General features: G+C 44.2%; 1 protein-coding gene across 1 annotated transcript in view; it reads right to left on the bottom strand.

The window, feature by feature from the left end:
• Window positions 1-23,346, bottom strand: part of SCUBE2 (signal peptide, CUB domain and EGF like domain containing 2) — a 67,214-nt gene that overhangs the window by 40,294 nt on the left and 3,574 nt on the right. Inside the window, exons 3-8 of the mRNA XM_044260250.1 lie at window positions 23,162-23,242; window positions 17,894-18,019; window positions 12,607-12,741; window positions 7,232-7,357; window positions 3,808-3,924; window positions 2,881-2,970 (exon numbers count right to left, since the gene is read on the bottom strand). Of these exons, the coding sequence (XP_044116185.1) occupies window positions 2,881-2,970; window positions 3,808-3,924; window positions 7,232-7,357; window positions 12,607-12,741; window positions 17,894-18,019; window positions 23,162-23,242 (675 nt within the window). The remainder of the gene's footprint in view (window positions 1-2,880; window positions 2,971-3,807; window positions 3,925-7,231; window positions 7,358-12,606; window positions 12,742-17,893; window positions 18,020-23,161; window positions 23,243-23,346) is intronic.

A 23,346-nucleotide genomic window follows, 5' to 3' on the forward strand; every position in this document is an offset into this window, starting at 1 on the left:
CAGACGGAGATCACAAGTAGGCAGAGAGGCAGGCAGAGAGAGAGGAGGAAGCAGGCTCCCTGCTGAGCAAAGAGCCCGAGGAGGGGGCTCCATCCCAGGACCCTGGGACAACAACCCGAGCCGAAGGCAGAAGCCTCAACCCACTGAGCCACCCAGGTGCCTCCAGGAAGGCCTTTAATATTAAATAAACACACCCAATCAAATGAATAGGGAAAAGGGAACTTGGAAGAAACAAAGACAATACAAGAAACAAGAGAAAAGTTTTAAAGATCTCATGACTAATTTCCCCAGAGAGCTAAGGAAAGCATTCATGAAATATGAATAGGCGCCTCCAACAGAAGACTTAAGTAACATTTTTAAAAAATTAAAATACGAAAGCAGAAATTTAAAAAGGATCCTGTAGAGGGTTAGAAGAAAGAAGATGAAAAATCTCCCAGGAAGCAGAACAAAAATTAAAGTTAAGAGAAGAAAAATCAGCGGAGTTAAAACAGCCAACTGACAGAAGTTTCAGAGAGAAAGACTAAGGAATATGTAGTGAAGAAAATTTATCAAAGAGGAGCATCTGGGTGGCTCAGTCTTTAAGCGTCTGCCTTTGGCTTGGGTCATGATCTCAGGGTCCTGGGATCGAGGCCCATGTCGGGCTCCCAGTTCCACAGGAAGACTGGTTCTCTCTCTCTCCCTCCCCTTGCTTGTGTTCCTGCTTTCCCTCTCTCTTTCTCTCTGTCAAATTTAATTAATTAATTATTTTATTTTTTTTAAAGAAAATTATCAAAGAAAAAAATGTAAGGAACTTTCTCAGAACCAGGGTGCTCAACTGTCCATATTGGAAAGGCATTCAGCACAACAGGTGGGAAAAGTCCCATTATGAGGGTCGTTATTGTGAAATTTCAGACCACCAGGGACAAGGAGAAAACCCTAAAAACAACCAGAGAGAAACTTTCATGGGTTCCATTCAAAGGATCAAGAATAAAAAGGACTTTAGACTTCTTGAAACAACACTGAATCCTTGAAAACAGTAGAGCACTCACTACTCACAACTCTGAATTCTATACTGAGCCAAATGCTCAATAAAAATAGAGTAAAAGGCATTTCCCGGCATGGGAGGTTTTTAACAATCTATACCTACCCACATGAACTAACAGCAGGGAAGACATGGGGTTCACAGACATGGGAGCAGGGTGAAGGGGATTCCCAAGCTGGAGCTAGCTGGAAGACTGAGATGAGAGGTGTGCAGCCAGCCCCGGGGTCAGGCCCCTCTAGAACAGAGGAACACTCAGAAAAAAAAAAAAAAAAAGATTCTAGTAATTTATTTGAGAATGCTCAAAACACAGTGAGAGAGAGCATGAGCAGGGCGTTGGGGCAGGGGGAGAAGCAGGCTCCCTGCTGAGGAGGGAGCCCAGTGAGGATCTTGATCCCAGGACCCTGAGATCATGACCTGAGCCAAAGGCAGACGCTTAACTGACACCCAGGTGCCCCCAGAAAACACTTTTTAAGAAATGGAATTAATAAGTTGATTGCTGTATTTGAACACATTGAAAGGGTTTTAGAACTCTGCTCAAGATTTGCAAAAGAACTGGTAAGAGGTACTTAGAAACCTAGGCAAACAAAGACAATAATAATCACAGCACACTTCATGGTGGGGGTGACTCACATTTAGATACTCATAGTCACAATGATGTAAATATGCAATGTTGATTTCAATAGTGATAGAACTACAGTAAAGGTGTGGGAGAGGGAGAGTGCGTGCATTGGGGGAGGGGGCAGAAGAGAGCTAAAACTCGGTGTGCTCTGTGGTAAGGAGTCCCAGCTAACATCCCAAACTGTCATATCAGGAAATAAGTGTATAATATAATAAAACAAGAAAAAGAGAAGTAGTTGTATTCACTCTTCAGAAATATGGGGGAAGAGGAGTGAGAAGAAGAAACAACTGGGAGAAATGGAAATTGCAACGTCTGGCAAATGGGATGAGGGAAACGGAAGTTCTGAAGCAAGGAAATGATATTTCATTACAAGCTTAATAGCACTAATTAGGTCCTTAAGTGTTTTTTAAAATATTATTCGTATGTAGTATTTTGAATTAACACAATTAAAAATAACTTTAAGAGGGCAGGAAAGAGCTCAGAAATGTCAATTGCCCCGTAACCCGTGGCTGCTCAATATATTACCTGTTAAATCTAGAAGCTGTCAAAAAGTCAGCTTTGTCCCGGTCAAGCCAAGCTTTCTCCAGAATAATAACGCACCCAGGGATCTGACAGCCGCCCCACAGCCACGGCCTCTACTTCTGCTCCCGTCTCTAGCTCTGCCGGCAGACCTTCCCACACCCCACTGCCAAGTGCCGCTCTTCTGCATTCATCTCTTTTGCCAGCAGCACGGGCTGAAGTCAGAGAGACAAGGACTTCGCTGACAAAAACCCCAGACACATGGCCATGCTGAGCCAGGGATAGCCCAAAGTGCCTCCCTGGTCACAGCCGCTCAGAAGAATTGGAGCTGACATTCACTGACCACCTGTGAAGTCCCAGGCATTGGACTCTGGGCACTTCCACACATTATCATCCTCACTGAGCTTGCTGAGAACCCTAAGAGGTAGGTTTTATGATCCCCAGTTCAAAGACCCAAGGCACAGGCTCAGGTGGGGGCAGCGCTGGGACCCTAACCAGGCCATTCTCGAGGCTGGTGCCCTTCCCACAACTGCCAGGTCCTTGGATGGGGACTGAGTGACAGCTGTGGGGGAAGAGCAGACACACCTGGCTTGATAAGAGCTGCTGACCCTGGTCCAGCTGGTCTGAGGGGATATGGGCCCCAAGTGCAGGCCTGAGGTAGTAAATGAGGGAGGGAGAGGGTCGACGACAGTGGCCAGGGAAGGGTGGGGGAGGCGCCTACCCATAAGCAGCCGCCGCTTCACCCGCTTGTCACCGTCCACCACCAACGTGGCATTGCTCTCTGTCCCCTCCGGAGCAGAGTCTTCTCGCTCTGTAAGAGACACCAAAGAGCACAGTTCGCAGAGTGAACGAGTCAGATGACTCACCCCTGCACAACCCCTTCTGCTGAAACCCCAGACGTGAGAACAATGGAGGATATGCGATTCTGTTCGCTCAGTAATAATGTGTTGTAATGAGGCTCTGTGGGGAACAAGGCCGGTGACATGGCCACAGTGCCTTAGTTAATGTTGGAAAAGATTTTTGAAGCATATGGCAGTGACCAGAGACACCAGGGAATGCAAGCTTCAGATTCCCTCCAATGCCCTTAGTCCAGGACAAAAAGAATCTTGAGCCTGGGAACCTCTAAATGGAGCTAGCGAAAGACATGCCATGAAGTACAGGATTGGCATCCTGACAGAAATACGCAACCCTGTCTTCTGCTCACCATAATGGCCACTGAGTCATCACAAATGGCTAGCTTTAACTTCACATCGCCCTGGCCCCTTAGGATACAATGTCCCAGTCCTCAGAATACCATCTTCAGGAGCCCCCTCATCTAGGAAAGAAAGCGCTTTCCGAGGTGGCACAGGAAGAGAGAGAGAGACCCCCTCTGAGGACTAGACCACTTACTCCCACTGTCACGTGTAAGGTAGCACGGGACCTGTTTGGAGGCAAATGGACCAGGAGCACCCTGAACCTGGTGCTAAACACCATTCACAGTCAGGGACAGGGTTAGGGGTTGGGGGGTTAGGGGGCTGGAGGCTAGAGGATTAGGGGTTAGGGTTAAGTTTAGGGGTTAGGGGTTAAGGTTAGGGGTTAGAGGTTATTGTTAGGGTTATGGTTAGGGTTATGGGTGGGCGGACCCTTACCAAGTATCGGGGTCACTCACCAAGGCAGCTCCTCCCATCTGCATGCATCTTGTACTGTGGATGGCAGCTACACTCGGGGCCTTCAGCAGTGTCCTCACATGAGTGCTGGCACCCACCGTTTCCATGGTTACAGGTCACTGAGATGAAAAGGAATCAACATGTTGGGCCATGCATTTTCCACAAATGGGGCTGCTTTTGTTTCAGAAGATCTCTGATAATCATTCAGTAAGCATCTGAGCACCTTGTATATGCTAGACATGGTGCATAAAACAAGTAATTCTGACTCAGAGCCTGCCGCTATCTATGTACGAATCCAGGAAATCCCAAAAGACAGTTTTGAGCAATTACATAGGAAGATGGGGATAGGAAGGCATTCCCCTTTCATTTTTCAAGGGGAATTATACCAAAGGATTCTAGACTACTGCGTTGGTCTATCAGGAGAATTTTGCATATTAATTCAGCTGTACTGGGCCTATAGAAAATGTTCTAGCACTTTATGGCTGGAAGAAACAGATAATGTTCATTTGTACATATATGTTAAGATTTCTCTCATGTGATTCTATCTAGATTAGTTAGAAGGGAGGATATTCAGAGGAAATGATGGCTCCGCACGCAATTAATGCAACATTACCCAAGGATTATGAAGACTATGAATTTATTGATGATCAGCCAAAAAAAAAAAAAAACCCAACTCAAAACTATGTATTCGTCAAAGTGAACAGTGGTTACCTCTAGTAGGAAAAATGGGAGAGGGAAGAATATGTTTTCTTTACATCCTTAGAACTGTTTGAATACTTACACAGGCATTTGTAATTTTTCCAGTTAAAAAAAAACTAAATACATATTTGTGATGTTAGAAAGAAACTCTTCTGAGATCACAGTGAGGTAAACACTGTGTACACATGAGATCAACTAAACAGGAATATGAAAACAGTGAAGGGGCAGGAAGGAAGAGCAAACAAAATGAAACAGGGGCGCCTGGGTGGCTCAGTGGTTTAAGCCTCTGTCTTCGGCTCAGGTCATGATCTCAGGGTCTTGGGATCGAGCCCCACATTGGGCTCTCCGCTCAACGGAAGCCTGCTTCCCCCTTTCTCTCCACCTGCCTCTCTGCCTACTTCTGATTTCTCTCTGTCAAATAAATAAATAAAGTCTTAAAAAAAAAAAAAGCAAAAAACAAAGTGAAACAGCTGGTTATGTGGTACAATTCTGCAACTTTTTTTTCTTTTTGTTCTTTCCCCAAATGTGATTACAATATTATGTGAGAAGTGACCTCTTAAAATATTTTAATATTTTAAATTTTAATTCCAGGTATTGGGACATCTGGGTGGCTCAGTCGGTTAAGCATCTGCCTTCGGCTCAGGTGGTGATCCCAGGGTCCTGGGATTGAGTCCCATGTTGGGCTTCCTGCTTAGCAAGGAGCCTGCTTCTCCCTCTGCCTGCCATTCCCCCTGCTTGTGTTCTTGTGCATTCTCTGACAAATAAAATCTTTAATAAATAAATAAATTGATTGATTAATTAATTCCAGGTATTCTACTGGTCCCTGAAAGACTGAAATGCCCAGAGTCTCACTCCAGAAGAGAACCTCATCTGGAGACCCAGGTCCACCTTGTGAAGAGACCAGGAGCGAGGAAGGCAGTTTCCGCTTTGCTCAGCCCACTGGAAGCTCTCAGGGACAGCCTTACTTTTAGGGGCCGCAGGTGGTGGTTGTGATGGTGGTACCAGCCCTGGTTTGACAGGTTTCAGGGCCGCCCACTCTGCTTTGTGATGGAAACTGAAGAGAAAGCCTTCACCAGAGAAACAACCTCAACCTCCTCCTCTCTTAACCACTAAGGTCGACTCGCTGTAAACAACCATCCCTAGCAAACTGCAGGGGAATTATAGAAGGTCCATGGCTTTGGGAAGACTTGCTAAAGGAAAACCGTCCATGTTTCGTCTGGCACAAATAGTGGTTTAGGAACACCTTTAATGGCTGGTTGTTTCCTATGACCAGTTGGAGTTTCATTCTTGTGTTTCATCATCATGGGGCAGCTGTGTCCAGACTGTGGACCCATTCATTCATTTAGTAAACAAGTGTGTAGCACATCCTGTGCTGGGCACTGGGGAACAACTGAGGGGCAAAAATAAGAGGAGGTCCCTGACTGGGGGTGTTCGCAGTTGGGGGGACAGACACATAAATGCACAATTCAGCACATGTGTCATGTGTTATCACTGAGGAACCAACAGTGTTGTGAGAGCCAAAATACAAAGTGGCTTCCTGGCTGGTCAGGGCAGGCTTCCGGGGACAGTTAGTGAGGTGCGCCAGGCTGTAGAGCTAGGAGGACCTACATCTGAACCCTAACTGGGTACATGCTTCCTATGCGACCTTGTTGCTTTACCTTCTCCACAATTTTCTCTACTAAAAATGAGGATAATAATACTTAGCTCAATAGGGTGGTGATATTAAGAAGTCCGTGGAATTGGAACATCTTTGGACAAGCCTTTACACGTAGTAAATGTGCTCTCAATAGTAGTTAATCTCTGGGCGCCTGAATGGCTCAATTGGTTAAGCATCTGTCTTCGGCTCAGGTCATGATTCCAGGGTTCTGGGATCAAGCCCTGCTTGGGACTCTCTGCTCAGTGGGAAGCCTGTTCTCCCTCTCCTTGCCACACCCCCTGCTGTGTTCTGTCTCTCCCCCTCTCTCTCTGTGTCAAATAAATTAATAAAATCTTTTTTAAAAGTCACTATTCTGCTTGTCATTATTAGAAGTTAAGCAGAATTTTGAAAGTTGAGTGAGAATTCACCAAGCCAGGTCTGGAGGAGTGCTTGGAGAAGGCTTGGAGGTACAAAGGGACACAGGCTGTTCTCGGACAGGCAGAAGCTGGGTTTTGGGAAAAGGAGGTAGATGTGGCTCATACAAGAAGCAGGACCAGGAGGCACCTAGGTAGCTCAGTGGGTTAAAGCCTCTGCCTTCGGCTTAGGTCATGATCCCGGGATCCTGGGATCGAGCCCTGAATCAGGCTCTCTGCTCAGCAGGGAGCCTGCTTCCTCCTCTCTCTCTGCCTGCCTCTCTGCCTACTTGTGATCTCTGTCAAATAAATAAATAAAACCTTAAAAGAAAAAGAAGAAGCAGGACCAGGTAGCAAAGAGCTGGGGTTGCCAGATGCCCACATCTGATTTTATTCTGTGGGAACAGGGAGACCGGGCCCAGCATTCATGGTCCTTCTGGATTTTATTTCCTTCTGATTGGTTTCCTTAAAAAGCATCATCTTCCTTCCTCCCTTCCCTGGGGGAGCCCACCCCCGGTGCAGCGAACTTAGTCCTCGGTGGAGGTGAGTATCCCGTGACACCCACCTTCCCTGACGTGACCACTGTGTTATGAGGTGGCATTTCTGATGCTGGGCTGCACAAGACAACGTCTGGGGCAGGCTGGATCCCAGCACAGGCATGTGCTAGGCTGTACTTACAGACACAGTCTCTCTGGTTCTTAGCCAGCTCAAAGCCTGGCCGGCACTCACAGGCAACGCTGCCCCTTGGGGCCTCCTTGCAGATGTGACTACAGCCGTGATTCTGATTCATGCAGCTCAGACCCTCTGCAAAAGAGCAGCATGCAGCCAGTGACCAGACTGTGCATACAGTCTGCAGCCCCAGGGGCATTGCCAAGGGCTGGACGGTGGGACCTGACAGCCTGGGTCTCCGTCAGCCCCACATTTTAAGAGAACATGTCATTAAAATCCAATCAGGTCAATTAACAGAGACATGACAAATTTCCTCTGTCACCCAAGAGATACGATGTCTCAAGTCTCCTAAAGCAGAAAGAGCCCTCTCCTAAAACACAGAAAAGAAAGCGCCCACCAGGGGCTCTCTGGTGGTTGTAGAGCCATGCCTGCAGACCCCAGGAACCAGCTTAGACTCTCTGCCAGGTTGTTACCCATGCCGACCAAGAAGACAAAGAAAGAAGGAGGATCTCTTTAAGAAAATCTGCAGATAATGGCGCCTGGGTGGCTCAGTCCTTGAGCATCTGCCTTCCATTCAGGTAATGATCCCAGGGTCCTGGGATCAAGCCCAGCAGGAAACCTGCTTCTCCCTCTCCCACTCCCCCTGCTGTGTTTCCTCTCTCACTATCTCTCTGTCAAATATATAAAATCTTTAAAAAAAAAAAAAAAGAAAAGAAAAGAAAGAAAGAAAGAAAAAAGAAAATCTGCAGATAGATGAAGATGGCCAAAGTTTTCACACACTCTTGAAGATGATTTTCTGAAAACATCAACCCTCATCTCTCCCCTAACCAAATGCACATTTTGGAGGTGACTGTGACTACTGTATTTTGGCATCAGCACACGAACACTGGCCCAGGGGCCTCTCTTCTGTGAGCACTCTCATCTAATCTCTGCACCCCACCCCCCATGGCGGGCTTGAAGCACACCAGCAAGGGAGCAGAGAGAGCCCGCAAGCAGGTGGTTTCTGCAGCCACTGTAAAATTCTCTCCAGGTAGACTCTCATTTTCTTTGCAGTCCAATCTTGTGGTAACAGTGCAGGGAAGGGGGGTAACTTCCCGAGCTGGTTTAACATGCATTTAAATGAAGGGAGTTCATAACATAGTGTACATCTGTGTAGTTTGCCAGAATCCTGCCTCTTCTCAAAACCTGTTCTTTGAGGCCCTGCCACCTGCCAGCACTCTGGAGGAACTATTATCACGCCCAACAGTATTTTCAAGACCTCTGCTCCGTTCGAACTGTGTTATTGACTACACGCCCATCTGATACTTCTTTGTATCTGTGCAAAGAACATCTTTCAGAGTAGGTTTTTTGGTTCTCAGCTAACAAGACACTCTCCAATGTAGGAAGTAGTAATGCTGTTTTAAACATGAATACAAGGGGTGCATGGGTGGCTCAATGGGTTAAGCCTTTGCCTTTGGCTCAGATCATGATCTCAGGGTCCTGGGATCGAGCCCCACATTGGGCTCTCTACTCAACGGGGAGCCTGCTTCCCCTTCTCTCTCTGCCTGCCTCTCTGCCTACTTGCAATCTCTCTCTCTGTCTCTCTGTCTCTCTCTCTCTGTCAAATAAATAAATACAATCTTTTAAAAAAATAAAATAAACATGAGTACAAGAAGTTTTCATTCAACTTCTCCAGGATCCTACACTGTTCTGTATTGTGTCCTTGAAACCTTAGCCAAGTGGTTCTAATTAAGTCAAAAGTCACTTCTCTCCAATTCTCACCACAGAGCTGTTGATCTGTGCTTAACTGGAATAGCCGTTTTAATACAAACAGATGTCATTCCTCTTCCAGACGACAGTGTAACGGTTAATACATCCCACACTCTCTTAAAACCATTTTGTTTTTTATCTGACAGTTACAAGCTGTTTGGACTCCCGCACTCCGTCTGCGGGAAGTCGCTGAGATCCATTCACCCGTGCCAAGGCTGCTGCCCATTAACACAGAATGGGGCTCAAACCCGAGCAAAGTTCTCTCATAGCTCTGGCTGGTGATTTGTGGAAACGTTATTTGCTTCTAATACTGAGACGGCACAGGAGGTGAGAGCTGCCCCCAGAGGCAACAGTCTATCCTCCTAGGAAGGCCCAGCAAGAATTACATTTATCCTTGGGTCAGCAGGACTTTTGGGGTCACAGGTGCCAGAAAGCACCCAGAGCTGAACATAACAGCACCCCAGAAAGGCAGCAGTAACACCTGCCATGCACACTCCTCGAAGAGGTCAGTTGCTGCCGCTTCTTCTCACTCTGTCTACAAGTCTGGGAAGACATCTGCAAAGTGACCTTTCCTGCCCCAGAGCAGCAATTCATTCACACAAGAAATATTTCATAAGAATTGAGTGTTTAAAAAAACAAACAAATGAACAAACAAAAACCTGACTATGTGCCAGATGCTGTGGGGATACATGAAAATCTATCCCCTGATGCCCTATCCTATTGAGTTATACCAAAGTTACCAGGAGATAATAGATGTTAAAACGGCTCTGGAAATGCCAGGGGCTTTTCAAAAGGGGCCCCTGAAGCTGTTCATAGTTCCCCGATGCAAAAAAAAAAAAAAAAGTCCACTGCTAGGGAGGCAGATGGGTCTGGTCCAAACTGGGAGGTCCCGCCATGGTTCTCACTCCCTCTGCCCAAGAAACTGGGCTGGCAATCATGTTTAGGGCTGTTAGTTCACCAGGAGGGAAATAGCTCAAAAGCACTAGAGACACACTATTGCGGTGGTCCCACTGAGGAATATTTCTGGAAACTGGAGAAAGACAGGCCTTGCAAACCCAGTGGAAACATTCTATAAAAGACGGAACCAGTCCCTGCTGAGAGACAGCCCCTTCCTCACGATCCTGACACCTTCCTCCTACTCTGAAAAGGCAGTGGTGCAAACATCGAAAAATATTCTCAGAGCAGACAAAACGAAAGAGGAATGCTCATTTTGAGAGCCTGAGCACCCATGAATAGGGACAAAGCCTGGCTGGGGCAGAATGGCTCTCTCCAGCCTACCCCCATTACATGGGTGAAAACACACAGTCTCTTTACCAGAGCTTTGGTGTCTCTAAGAATAAAAAATAGAAGAAAAGAAAAATCAATAGCTTAAGCTTTCCCTCAAAATCATCTACTATGATCCCCTGAAGAACATTTTGTAAATAATTATTAAAAATAACCACAACACCAAAAAACACTAGCTTGCAGGATAACCAATTTTGGAATATCAACAGGGGTTTTCAAGCCCACTTTAATACAGTTCCTAAGGGCTTAATGTGCACATCAAGGAGGAAATCCTAAAGGAACACTGTTTACACACTGTTCTATTTGAAGAGTTGAAACCTTAGGATGGTCAGGGTCTCAGTTATCAATGCTATAATCTGTTGGCCCAGGCTGCAGTGAATTCAACAAGAAATCAGGCTGCAACGGCACAGACAGCACTCCCAGACCACAGCTCAAATTCTTGGATTTTGGTTTTAGCTCCAGACAAGTATGTTCGTTTTAAATACTCTTCAGGGACTCCAAGAATGTCTGAATTGTAGAAAATTTAGAAAACACAGATTGCAGAAAGGAACTGCTTTTGTATTTACTTCTGTTAGGAAGAGCCTGTGTCTGTAATCAGTCTGGAGGTTCTGTGTAAGGGGACAGAGGAGCTGAGCCACTGCTTTGGAAGCACAAGGGTAAGAGATGATCTTAATTGCCGTGAACTGCTTTGGGAGTGGGTGGGGATCTTTCCTGTGTTCAAGCAAAGGCCTGACCCACAGGTCCCCACTCCTGTCCGAGGAACCTGTAGGGAGAGCGAGTGATTTGAGGAGGTGCCCTGAGTTATCGTCCTGCAGGCTTCTTAATCCCGCCTCATCCCAGATGTGAGGCTCACAGAAAAGTCCAGAGAACCCACCAGGAATATGAAACCCAACTGCTACTCTATTAAGGGCCACACCTGCGTGAGATAAGAGATCTGTCAGTTAGAATCAGTGTGTGTCTCTCCTGCCCAAACACTGAGAACCAGCAGGCTCGGGGTGATAAGACTCATCAAATCCACTGACCAGTGACCATTCCTTTTTGTACCCAAACAGCCTTTTCCAGTCAGGTAGAAGGAAGAACCCATCATTCTTGGAAAATGAGGCAAAAATCATCTTTCACAAAGACACTCTTGAAAAGTCACAGAAGGGGCACCTGGGTGGCTCAGTCAATTAAGCAACTGCCTTCAGCTCAGGTCATGATCCCAGGGCCCTGGGACTGCCCTGCATCGGGGGTCCCTACTCGGGGTGAGTCTGCTTCTCCCTTTGCCTTGACCCCTTCCCCTGTCTCGTGCTCTTTCACTTTCTCTCTTTCTCAAATAAATAAATAGAATAAAATAACTAAAAAGAAAGAAACAAAAGTCACAAGAATGCTGATTCAACAATAAACCTACAAATGTGTGATTAAATAGCAGAAGAACTTAAACTCGCCTCATTCTTCAGTGATGAGCATAAACGAGCAGCACATGCCAAAAGGAGTTAATAGTCTAGTGTTCAGAGCACTTCCCTCACAAAGACACACAGGCAACCCCGGGACGACATAGCCACCAAAACGTAGCCCTTTGGCTTAAGAAAGAGCAGAGAATTAAAAACACATCACAATTAAAAACACAACCAATTAAAAACACAATTAAAAGCACATCACGTTAAAAGTGGCTGATCGGCCACGTGTGCTTAATGCCTTCCCCCCAGCTCCAGAGAATCCATTGAACTAACAGAGGAATAATAAAGGTATAGACCCAAAGCAAAGAGAACAAGATGGCGGCCATCAGAAGAGCCGTCTACAAATTTCTGGAGGAATGGTAAGCAGTGGCGCGGGGAAACCACAGCATCGAAAGCCCATTCCTGGGAGAAGGTCCCTCTGAGCTAGAACCCCAGAGGCTCAGAGTTCAAAAGTGGGAGACCCGGGGAAGGCTGGATCCGGGTTTGCAGTATCTCTAAGAAGGCTCTGCTCCTCCCCACCCACCCAGGGCCCCGAGCAGGCTTGCACTTGGGGCTGTGGTTTGCAGCACCTTTTTGAAAAACTTGGCAGATTGTCCATTACATTTCTCCTGAGACATCTAGTCATGTTTGAAATGTTCTCTATTTAAAGATTAGAATCAGGAATGTGAGAGTTTGAAGAGACTCAGAGCTCACCCCACCCAACCCACTTATTTTGCCAGGTGAGGAAGTGGAAGCTAAAATAGCTTGCCCAGGGTTACCCAGTGGCAGGGACTGGGATTCATCCTCACGCCTCCAGATTTTCACATAGTTCATGAAAATCACTGAGTGTGGGGGAGGGTCTCAGAGGTGACCCTGCCCCCCAAGCCCCACCCACCTACCCACCCACCCCCACCCACAGCAGAGCCGAGGCACCTTCCAAGCGGTGAATGCACGTGTGCTGATTGTCACTCAGGAAAAATCCCTCCTCGCAGCGGCACTCATAGCTCCCCATGACGTTGACACAGGTGTGCTGGCAGCCGCCATTGTTCTCCAGGCACTCGTCCACATCTGGAGGGAGAGGAGAATTAGCCTTTGCTCTGGGGACTGTTTCAAACGCCACCCCTCCCTGCAGCTCAGGGACACCTGCTAAGCAGAGATGAGGTCTCTCTTCCTTCCCTGCATCACAGCAGTTCTCAAAACTGAAGTCAGCAGGGTCTGGGGCTCCCTTAACCAAGCCTTCCTCATGAACACACGATAATCAATTTAGTAAGTATTCATTGAACATCTTCTGTTTCCAAAGTATGGTGCTAGAGGAGACAGTAAAACACAGATGTCTAGGATCAAATTCTGCTCTAGGATCCTACCCTTCAGCAGAGGGAAACACAAATAAAATAATAAAATGCAAACGTCCCGAGTAATTGAGAGACCTGGTAAAAGTGGGTGCAAAGGAAAAAGAGGCCACTTGGTTGTAGGGTATCAGAATGGGTTTTATGGAAAAACTGATGAAAGAGGGGCCCTACAGAATGTCTTCAATTCTAAATCAGGAGAAGGGAGTCTAGGCCAAAGAAAGGGCATGAGCATAGTACAGATGCTGGGGAACATGGGTGTGTTCTGATAACAGTGGCTATTCAGTTTGGCTGCAGCACAGGTCCATGCAGAGAAGTTTCAGGAGATAAAGCTGGGAATAGATTCGGTCATACCATGGAGGACTTTGAATACCAGACAAAGAAGTTTAGCCTTATTTGGGAGGCAGTCAGGAACCACCGTAGCAAAGGTGGCTTGAATTGGGAAGACCCATGAGTTCTGAAGAAGGTAGTAGCCAAGGAAGGGGTAGGATGCAGGTAGGGGCAGGAGAAGAATCGAAAGCCTGAGAGTCGGGCTTCACATGTACCTGAAATAGCCTCAGCTGGCACTAATGGGGGACCAGACCCGGGGCCTGGCCATGGGGATGCCTAGGAAGGAAGAAGTAGAAGAGGACTGTGGGCGGGGTGCCTGCAGGTAGAAAACCACGTGGGCATTGGGGTGGGGGTGACCGAGAAACATGAAGACCAGAGCCAGATGGGAAAATGGGGGTGGAGATGGGGTTGGCCCCCACCATGGCAGGGAGGTGATGTGTGTGAGATGCTGACCTGCAGGCCTTGGTCCAGTAGGCAGGGGGAAACCTGAGTCTGGTGTTGTGAAGACCTCTGAAAGCCGTTGACTTGTGGTGGCCTGATAAAACGGTGGATGTAGATGAGAAAGCCGAAGGCAGGAGTGGGAAAGGAGAGAAGGGCTGCAGAGAGCACAGGGCCAGAGGCAGAAGTCAGGAGAATAGCAGGGGCAGGAGGATGTGGAGGAGAGAGCAGAAGACCCAGAGAAAGAGTCATCAGAAAGAGAGGGAGGGAGCCCTCCGCCGCTGGTCTTCATCCACCTCCCTGGGGGTGGGATAAGGGACTTTCCTTCCACTGTGTCATGTGTTACTCCATGCCTGGTTCCATCAATACACAGACCATATTGCATTCTCAAAATCTTTTTTTAATTTGTATTTTTTGACCCCTCAGAATCTTCCACTTATCCATCTCCACTAAACTGCAGGCTTCTTGAGGACAGAGATTTTTGTTTTATTTAGAACAGCCCTGGAACTGCAGGTGTACATTGCTCAGTGCATGAACAAAAAACAGGAGAGCATAGCATCACCAGAGCCAAAGCAGAGGAAACTTCCAGAAAAGTCTGAGACATGACAAAGCTCAAGGAGAAGACTGATAGAAAAATAATTTACTGGGGCACCTGGGTGGCTCAGTGGGCTAAAGCCTCTGCCTTCAGCTCAGGTCATGATCTCTGGGACCGAGTCCCACATTGGGCTCCCTGCTTCCCCTCCCTCTCTCTCTGCCTGCTTCTCTGCCGACTTGTGATCTTTGTCTGTAAAATAAATAAATAAAATCTTTAAAAAATATTTACTTTGGGGCACTTGGGTGGCTCAATCAGTTAAGCATCTGACCCTTGATTTCAGCTCAGGTCACGATCTCGGAGTTGTGGGATCAAGTCCTGCATCGGGCTCTAAGCTCAGCAAGGACTCTGCTTGCCCCTCTCCCCTTACTCCTCCCCTTGCTCACTTGTGTGCATGGGCTCTCCCTCTCTCTCAAATTAAGAAATAAAATCTAAAAATTTAAAAATAAAAATAAATAATAAAAGCAATTTACTTGTACAGCCTGATTTCCCATGTGCCTAACACTAGCTTCTGGGCATATCCATAACAAGAAAATTCACATTTAAATATCTGTTATCTGGTTTCAAGCTTCAGATCTTACAGTCATGCATCCTCCCACACTACCAGGCAGATGTCTTTCTAAACAGATGGGACTCAAGCCATCCCCTCAAGCCTAACAAACTTGCCCTTCTCTATGCCAAAGGGTAAAGGGAGCACATTCCAAAGGTTGAGACGCGCCGGAACACACCTGGTTGGGGTGTTCCACGATGAGGACTTGTGGCGAGCAGGAGAGATCTGCTCCCCTAAACGCCAAATACTGGATTGGTTTTGAGTCAAGGTGAGCTCCCCTCTGAGCTGCCACTCACCACCCTACACTTAACCTACCATTCCTTTCTCTAAAGCCATTAGAAATGTTCCACCGAGTTGGGGGATGTACTCTGAATTAATACAAAAAGTGTGCATGTTCCCAGGCACAAATAGTTATCACTTTCTTGGTCAGTTTCACCAGACTGCAAAACACTGCTTCTCAACCCTAGCTGTGCATTAGGACCCAGATGCCGGGACCCCACCTCCTGAGATACTAAGGTAACTAGTCTTGGATGAGACCTAGGCAATGGTGTTGTTTTAAACTTCTAAAATGTTCTAACATGCAGCCAGAGTTAAGAACCATTGTCACAACACTGAATAGCTAGGAAGCACTCCTAGACGCTCAATAAAAGGAAATTGAATTCAGGAAGGAGAGCTACACGGAAGAGCTGTGTTTCTCAGGCTCCCAGACATTCAGGACCTTGGAGCATTCTGGGTCTGGTGCCAGAGTTAAGTGGTATGTGTACTGTGTATATTCTGGCGAATATATTTGTGGCTAATCTGTGGTGAGGGTCCGAGGAGAAGATCGCGGTCAGCCCAGGGAATGCAAGAAAGTGCTGCTCCTGAAAAGTGTTGGCCCTGAGCTTCCATATCACAAAATACTTCAGTCCTTTCAAGTCTATTTATTTGACAGACAGAGATCACAAGTAGACAGAGAGGCAGGCGGAAAGAGAGGAAGGGAAGCAGGCTCCCCACTGAGCAGAGAGCCCGACAACGGGGAGCTCAATCCCAGGATCCAGGGATCATGACCTCTCTGTGTCTGCTGGTCCTGCTCTTCTTATCACACCACTTCCTTTTCTCGTGCTTTCTTTAAGGAATCCTTAGCCCCTTCAGATACACTCAGCAGATCTTCATGATATTTCTGCTAGGCAGATCCTTGCTACCAAGGCCACAAAGACACCCCAAGGAGGGGAAATGGAGATAGTCTGCTGAAATACCTGTGTTAGCAGCCAGGGCAAGGACAGACTCCCGGTCTCAGGACTTCTGAGCTGGCCTTGACTGAGAACCACCCGACCCAACCTGACCCAGGTCCCACCCTGGGATGGTTTGCTCCTAGGAAGCTCACACGTTCCCCCAGCCAGATGACTGGATCTGCCCTTAGGCATAAATTCCTGCAAATGGCACTTTGGGCAAATCAAAAGGAAATGTGAGATTCACCCCCAGAAAAATGGTAAAATAAAAAATACAGCATGTGTCCCCAAAACTTACACACTGAAAGTGACTTCTTCTTCGTTTTTTTTTTTTTTTTAATTTTTAATTAATCTCAATTGACTGCTTTTCTCAGAATTGGCTCTCTAGTGTCTTTTTGAGGTCCTGACTGCCCTAGGCAGTCTGCAAAGGAGTTAGTGAGGCCTTGGCCTTCAATCAAATCTTCCTGACAGCTGCAGGCTTGCAAGGCCAAGTGTTCTGGCCCAAAGACTGATCTCTCACACAGGGTGCCAACAGGAAGGGCCAGAATCTATATCAGCGTGGGGTTCCAGGGGACACTGAAGTAGGATAAACATCATACAAGGGTTGATTCCCAGATAGAAATTCTTTCCTTGGGGTGCCTGGGTGGCTCAGTGGGTTAACCCTCTGCCTTTGGCTCGCGTCATGATCTCAGGGACCTGGGATCAAGCCCCACATCAGGCTCTCCACTCAGCAGGGAGCCTACTTCTCCCTCTCTCTCTCAAATAAATAAATAAAAACTTAAAAAAAAAAAAAAAAAAAGTCTTTCCTTCTCCACCACTTGAAAAACGAGTTCTGTCTGTACTTATCCAGTGGCTTTTATGCTGACCTCTTTTATGTTTAATCAACCAGCCATTCCCCCTATACTATAATGGAGCATCTCAATAGCTGTCCCCTCCATGTCAGGGCCTAGCTCAAGTTACTCCTTGGTCAGCCAAGCAGACATCAGCAGGTTAATCACACAAAGGGTCATCAGTGTCAAAGGACCCTGATGCCATCTGTTTTCCAGGATGTCCTTCTATACAACTGATAGCACCAGCCTTAAAATGCAAACGGACCACAAACACCTGTCTGCCATGTGTGCTGTATCCCTTAAGACTATTCAACACCCAGCCCACTCAGCCCCATCCAGTTGCTGGCTAGTTCTGAATTCTGTTTTATTCCCAGCATAAGCAACCACCACAAGCAAAGCTCTTTGCAGTCCCTAACTCCAGGACTAAAACTCCAACAGATGGTTCTGTTTTGTAGAGTCAAAAGAGGTTATTAACGGAAAGTTTCTATTTGAACTTCTTAGTCTCTCAAGCAAAAGGTGGTGGTGGCAGGGTTACCTAATTGAGATCCAATCACACATTTGAGTTTTCAGAATAAGCAGTTTTACCTAATTCTAGGACAGAGATACTTACAGCGTTAAAGAAATGGTTAAAGTCTTTCAAATCAAGACCAAGGTCTTAAAGGGGACAAGTCAATGCTAGAAATGAGTAATAACAATGATGTCTGTCTCTTTAAACTAATGGAGAATTTATATCATGAATGATCCCATAAAAACTGAAACACTTTACCTGGTTTTCTGTCAGAGAGTGTGATTTCTAGGGGGCCAGGAAACACAAATCTCTGATCCCCTTTTTATTTTAATGAGTATGTTTTCATCAAAGGAAGCAAAAAGGCAGAGCACCAGCCGATAAGTGAAGGAGCACCGACATTTCCAACTGTTTTCCTTACCAAGACAATTATGACCATCATGAGCCAACTTGAAGCCATCAAAACAAGTGCAGCGATAATTGCCTGGAATATTCAAACAGTCATGGACACAGCCTCCGTTGAGTTCATTTTCACATTCATCAATGTCTGAGGAATCAAACAGAAGTAAGTAAGAAGAAGTAAAGAAGGGGCCATTGCTTAGGATGGAGATAGAAGTATTTACCCTCTAACCAGTCATCCCACTTCCAGGAATCTACCCTCAAGATACGTCTCCAACAACGGGAAAAATAACATGCATAAGGTTACTCACTATAGTATTCTTTGTAATCACAAAATACTAGAAACAACCTAACTGCCCACACATAAAAAAGTAGTTGAAGAACTATGGTACATTTATTCGATGAAGTACTGTGCAGCTATTAAAAAAAAAAGGAATGAGAAAAATCTCTGAACTGATTTGGGGTGATTTCTAGGATATGCTACTAAGTTAAAAAATCAAAATGGAAAAGAGTATCTGTAGTTTATTATCATGTCAAAAAAAATCGGGGAATATGAAAAACACACACATTCCAGAGCACTTTTTGGCAGAACTTGACAAACTTATCCCAAAATGTATACTGAAATGCAAAAGGCTCAGAAGAACCAAAACAATATTGAAAAAGCAGAACTTCCCTTTGATTTGGAGGACTTTCATTTACCAAAAAGCTACAGTTATCAAGACAGTGTAGTACAGGCATAAAGAAAAACATACAGATCAATGGAACAGGATAGAGAATCCAGAAATTAACCATCATATATCTGTGGTCACTTGATTGTAGACAAGAGAGCTAAGGCAATTTTTTGGAAGAAATGACAGTCATTTCAACAAACGGTGCTGAGACAACTAAATGTCCATATGCAAAAAGATGAATTTAGACCATTAACTCACACCTACACAAAAATCAACTCAAAATGGATCAGGCTCCTGAATGTAAGAGATAAAACTATAAAACCTTTAAGATAAAACATAAAGATTTTATGAGGAAAATCCAAGACCTTGGATTGGGTAAAGATTTCTTAGCTACAACATCAAACATACAATTCATAAATTTTAAAATTAATGAATCAGAGTTTAGAAAAATTTAAAACTTTTAAGGAATGCCTGGGTGGCTCAGTCAGTTAAGCATCTGCCTTTGGCTCAGGCCATGATCCCAGGGTCCTGGGTTTGAGTCCCATATCGGGCTCCCTGCCAAGCTCAGCAGAGAGCCTGCTTCTCCCTCTGCCTGCTGCCCACCCCCAACTTGTGCGTGCTCTCTTTCTCTGTTTCTCTGACAAATAAATTAAATCTTAAAACACACACACAAAAAAAATAAATAAATAAAATGAAGAAAAGCCACAGATTGGTGGAAAATATTTGCAAATCACATACCTCATAAAGGATTTACAAAGAACTTTCATAACAATAAAAAAACAAACAACCTAATTTCACAATGGGCAAAGGATTTGAATAGACATTTCACCAAAGATGATATAGGAATGAGTAATAAGCATATGAAAAGACAGTCAACATCATTAATTATTATGGGAATTCAAATTAAAACCACAATGAGATACCATTTCACACTCACTAGAACAGTTTTGATAAAAAGACAATAACAAATGTTGAAAAGGATGTGGAGAAATGGGAACCCTCATACATTGCTGATGGTAAAGTAAGATGGCACAGATGCTTTGGAAACAGTGTAGCAGTTTCTTAAAAGGCTAAACATAAATTTCCCATGCAATCTAGAAATTTCTATTTCTAGGTATATATTCACGAGAAATGAAAAATTATGTCCACACAAAGACCTGCAGGTAAATGTTCATAGCAACATTATTTATGACAGCCCCAAAGTGGAAACAACCTACATATCCATCAACTGGTGAATGGATAAACAAAATATGGTATACCCATTCAATAGACTATTAGACAACACTAAAAAGGAATAAAATGCCAGTACAGGCTACAACATGGATGTGCCTCAAAAACATGGTAGGTGAAGGAAGTCAAAAGCAAAAGATCACATATGGTATGATTCTATTTATATGAAATATCCAGAAAGGCAAATCTATAGAGGGAGGAAGTAGACTAGAGGTTGTCCGGAACAGGGCTGGGGATAAGGGATCTTACTAAGAAGAGGAAAATGTTTGAAAATTGAATTATGTGATAGTTGCACAACTCAGCTAATTTACTCAAAATCAATTATTTGTATACTTACTTTGAATTGGTGGATTTTATGGTATGTAAATTAGAATTCACTAAAGTAGTTCAAAAGAAAATACACATTTATCAGGGCACCTGAGTGGCTCAGTCAGTTAAGCATCTGTCTCTCTTTTTTAAATTTAATTTAATTTAGTTTTTTCAGTGTTCCAAGATTCATTGAAGCATCTGACTCTTGATTTCACGATCTCAGGGTGGTGAGATGAAGTCCCACGTCAGGCTCCACACAGATTATGGAGCCTACTTAAGATTCTCTCTCCCTCTCCCTGTGCCCTCCCCCACTCACTCATACTTATTCTCTCTCTCTCTCTCTCATTCTCTCTCTAAAAAAAAAAGAAAGAAAGAAAAGAAAAGAAAATACACATTTATTTGCAAAACTAGGAAGCAGGGAAGATAAACCTGGTTTATCTTCTAGAAACTAGAGAGACTGGTGATCCATGGTGTGTAGGAAGAGGTTGAAAAGGAAGAATGAGATACAGGGCAACAGGAATGGGGAGAGGGAGTAATACTTCTCTGTGTATGCCATTTTGTATAGTTCTGAATCTCAGAACCATACTGATATACTCATGAATACATACATACATAAGGACATACCTATGTACTTATGTACATACATACAATCAACCAGTATACAGAGGTGGGGGGAGGGGAACAGATAAAAACAGGGTAAAAGAGAAACAAATGAACTTAGCTATACAACAAATGAGAAACAATCACACTGAAGAATATGTAGAAGAAAAGTACTAGCCAAGTAACTTTGAAAAACATCTTGACTGAATGTTGTAAGGCTAAAAATAAAAAGAGCTATATACAGATACTGTACTCTAACTAATAAATCTGTTTTACTTGACTTGCAAGGCTATGGAATAGTAGTTTTGTAGTATTTATGTGTATACTTGGACTGAACAAACAGGTAACTAACTGTATTGCAGATAATGAAAGTCATCTTTTTCACTGTTGGAGAAAGAAGTTATGAAAAAGCAAAGAGGGAGCTCAGATTTTGTGGCATTGCTTTGCAATCCAAAGCATCAGTGTAAGCCATTGTTTTTAATATAGATGCAAATAGATATATACAAGGAATAACTAGAGATAAATGTATATATATGGGTTAGGATACATACTTAGATTTCTTTTTTTTTAAGTATTTTTTTAAAGATTTTATTTATTTATTTGACAGAGAGAGATCACAAGTAGACAGAGAGGCAGGCAGAGAGAGAGAGGAAAGCAGGCTCCCTGGCGAGCAGAGAGCCTGATGCAGGACTCGATCCCAGGACCCTGAGATCATGACCTGAGCCGAAGGCAGTGGCTTAACCCACTGAGCCACCCAGGCGCCCCATACTTAGATTTCTTAGATCTGTGTACTGAGAGAGCCTAGGAGCAATGACATCCCAGTAACAATGAGAATACCAATCTTGGCTTCTGTGCACCATTTTCCAATCAAAGGAACTGGGGCTCATTGGAGAAGTGCTTAGTTCCAGGGTCGGGGAAGGGAAAATACAAGATGAGTCTATCCTATCTTATGGTACCAGAAAACCAGGAATTTCTCAAAAAAGGATAAGAGCATGTCAAAAGGACATAGGAAACAATGTGAAGGCGTGCCCAATGGGTAAAGCTGGAATAATTTGGGCCCCAAATAAATTATTATACATATAATTAAATACCCATTAGTCCATCTGGGCATAAATACATAAATCAATGTATAAACAGGGAAGAAGCAAAAGACCTTCCTTACAGAAGAATCTCAATTAACAGATGTATAAGGGATGAGGTAAATATAAAATTACCAGTTATTACATCACAGGAATAACTGTTGCAGGCAAGATCCACAGTTGGATGCTAAAATCAGTGGGCAAAGATTTGAAACAGGATATTAACACAGACTAAAAGTATCTGCCCTAAGATGTGTGTTCACTGCAAAGTGAAAAAAATTGTAACACTGCAGTGGAGAAACCCAGGATGAACCATCTTAATCAGGGGATCAAGGTTAAATATCACCAGTAATGGGACATAGTAACATCATGTGCCTCTTCCCCCAAATACCCTCTCCCCATAGGATACGCTAAAAAGCACACAATACCACTTCTGCAGCAGTCTTGCCAAAAGCTTTACTTTTTGTGTTATTACAATGCATAATCCTTATTTTATTGTGAGAAAACCTGGGACATTCTCTTATGGGGTCAATTCCTACTGTATCAATTCTTATCATGAAAAAACAAGGTAAACAAAAGAACTGAGCCTCACTCATCCCAAGTGTCAAAGTCATGGAAAAACTAGGAAAAGACAAGAACTGTCATGTCAGGGTTGGAGGAGACAAAGGAGACACAACAACTAAATGTAATGTGGGACTCTGAACTGGAATGGTCTGGGGGTGGAACATTAAGAAATAACTGGTGAAATCTGACTGAGGTCTATAGCTTAGCTAGAAGTATTGAGCCAATGTTAATTTCCTGGTTTTTATATTGTACTATGGTTATATAAGTTGTTAACACCAGGGTAAGATAAGCTTAAGTCATGTGTGAATTCTGCACTATTTTTGCAACTTTCATGAAATTTAAAACCATTCCAAAATTTAAAAAAAAATTTTTTTAAACAGCTCCTCAATACAAAGGCCAAGTTTAGATTCATCCTTGTTAAATTTGATTCAGTTCCCTAGACTGAGAAGTAAGAATGACACAATGAACACTGACCACTGAAATATCCCATCTCCAAAGTCTGGGATATCAACAAAGATCATTTAGAATAAAACTTCATTTCTTCAAAGCCACTTTGGAATTACAGTATTTTTAAAATACTTATTCAGGGTCCATATTTTCATTCCTCCAGCATTTTGGCAGAAAAAACTGTGGAGGATAAAATTCTGGTCACTCTGGGCAAACCCACTTCCTATACTTATACTTAAACAGCAGCAGTGAAGCTGACAATAAACACAACAGAAATGATACCAGGGTTGGACCCAAAAGGTTTAAACGAGTGAGCCATGGAACACACATAAAAGAGTTACATCTTTAAAAACCTACATCTTTGAACTCTTGCAATCTTTATTTTCTCACCTTTTTCTTTCTTGGAAGAAAGTTTCTGCTTCCCAATGCTTGTGCCAAGAAATCTGAACCAAACAGGGACATCCTTAGTCACTAGCTTTGTAGGTATTCAAAAGTATTACAAGTGTGTAAAAGACCATATCCCTCTGGTGTTTTAGTTTTAAATAACATTACAAAGAATATATACCCCCTGTTAA

This window comes from Neovison vison, chromosome 7 (genome assembly GCF_020171115.1).
Source record: "Neovison vison isolate M4711 chromosome 7, ASM_NN_V1, whole genome shotgun sequence".
Taxonomy (NCBI): Eukaryota; Metazoa; Chordata; class Mammalia; order Carnivora; family Mustelidae; genus Neogale; species Neogale vison.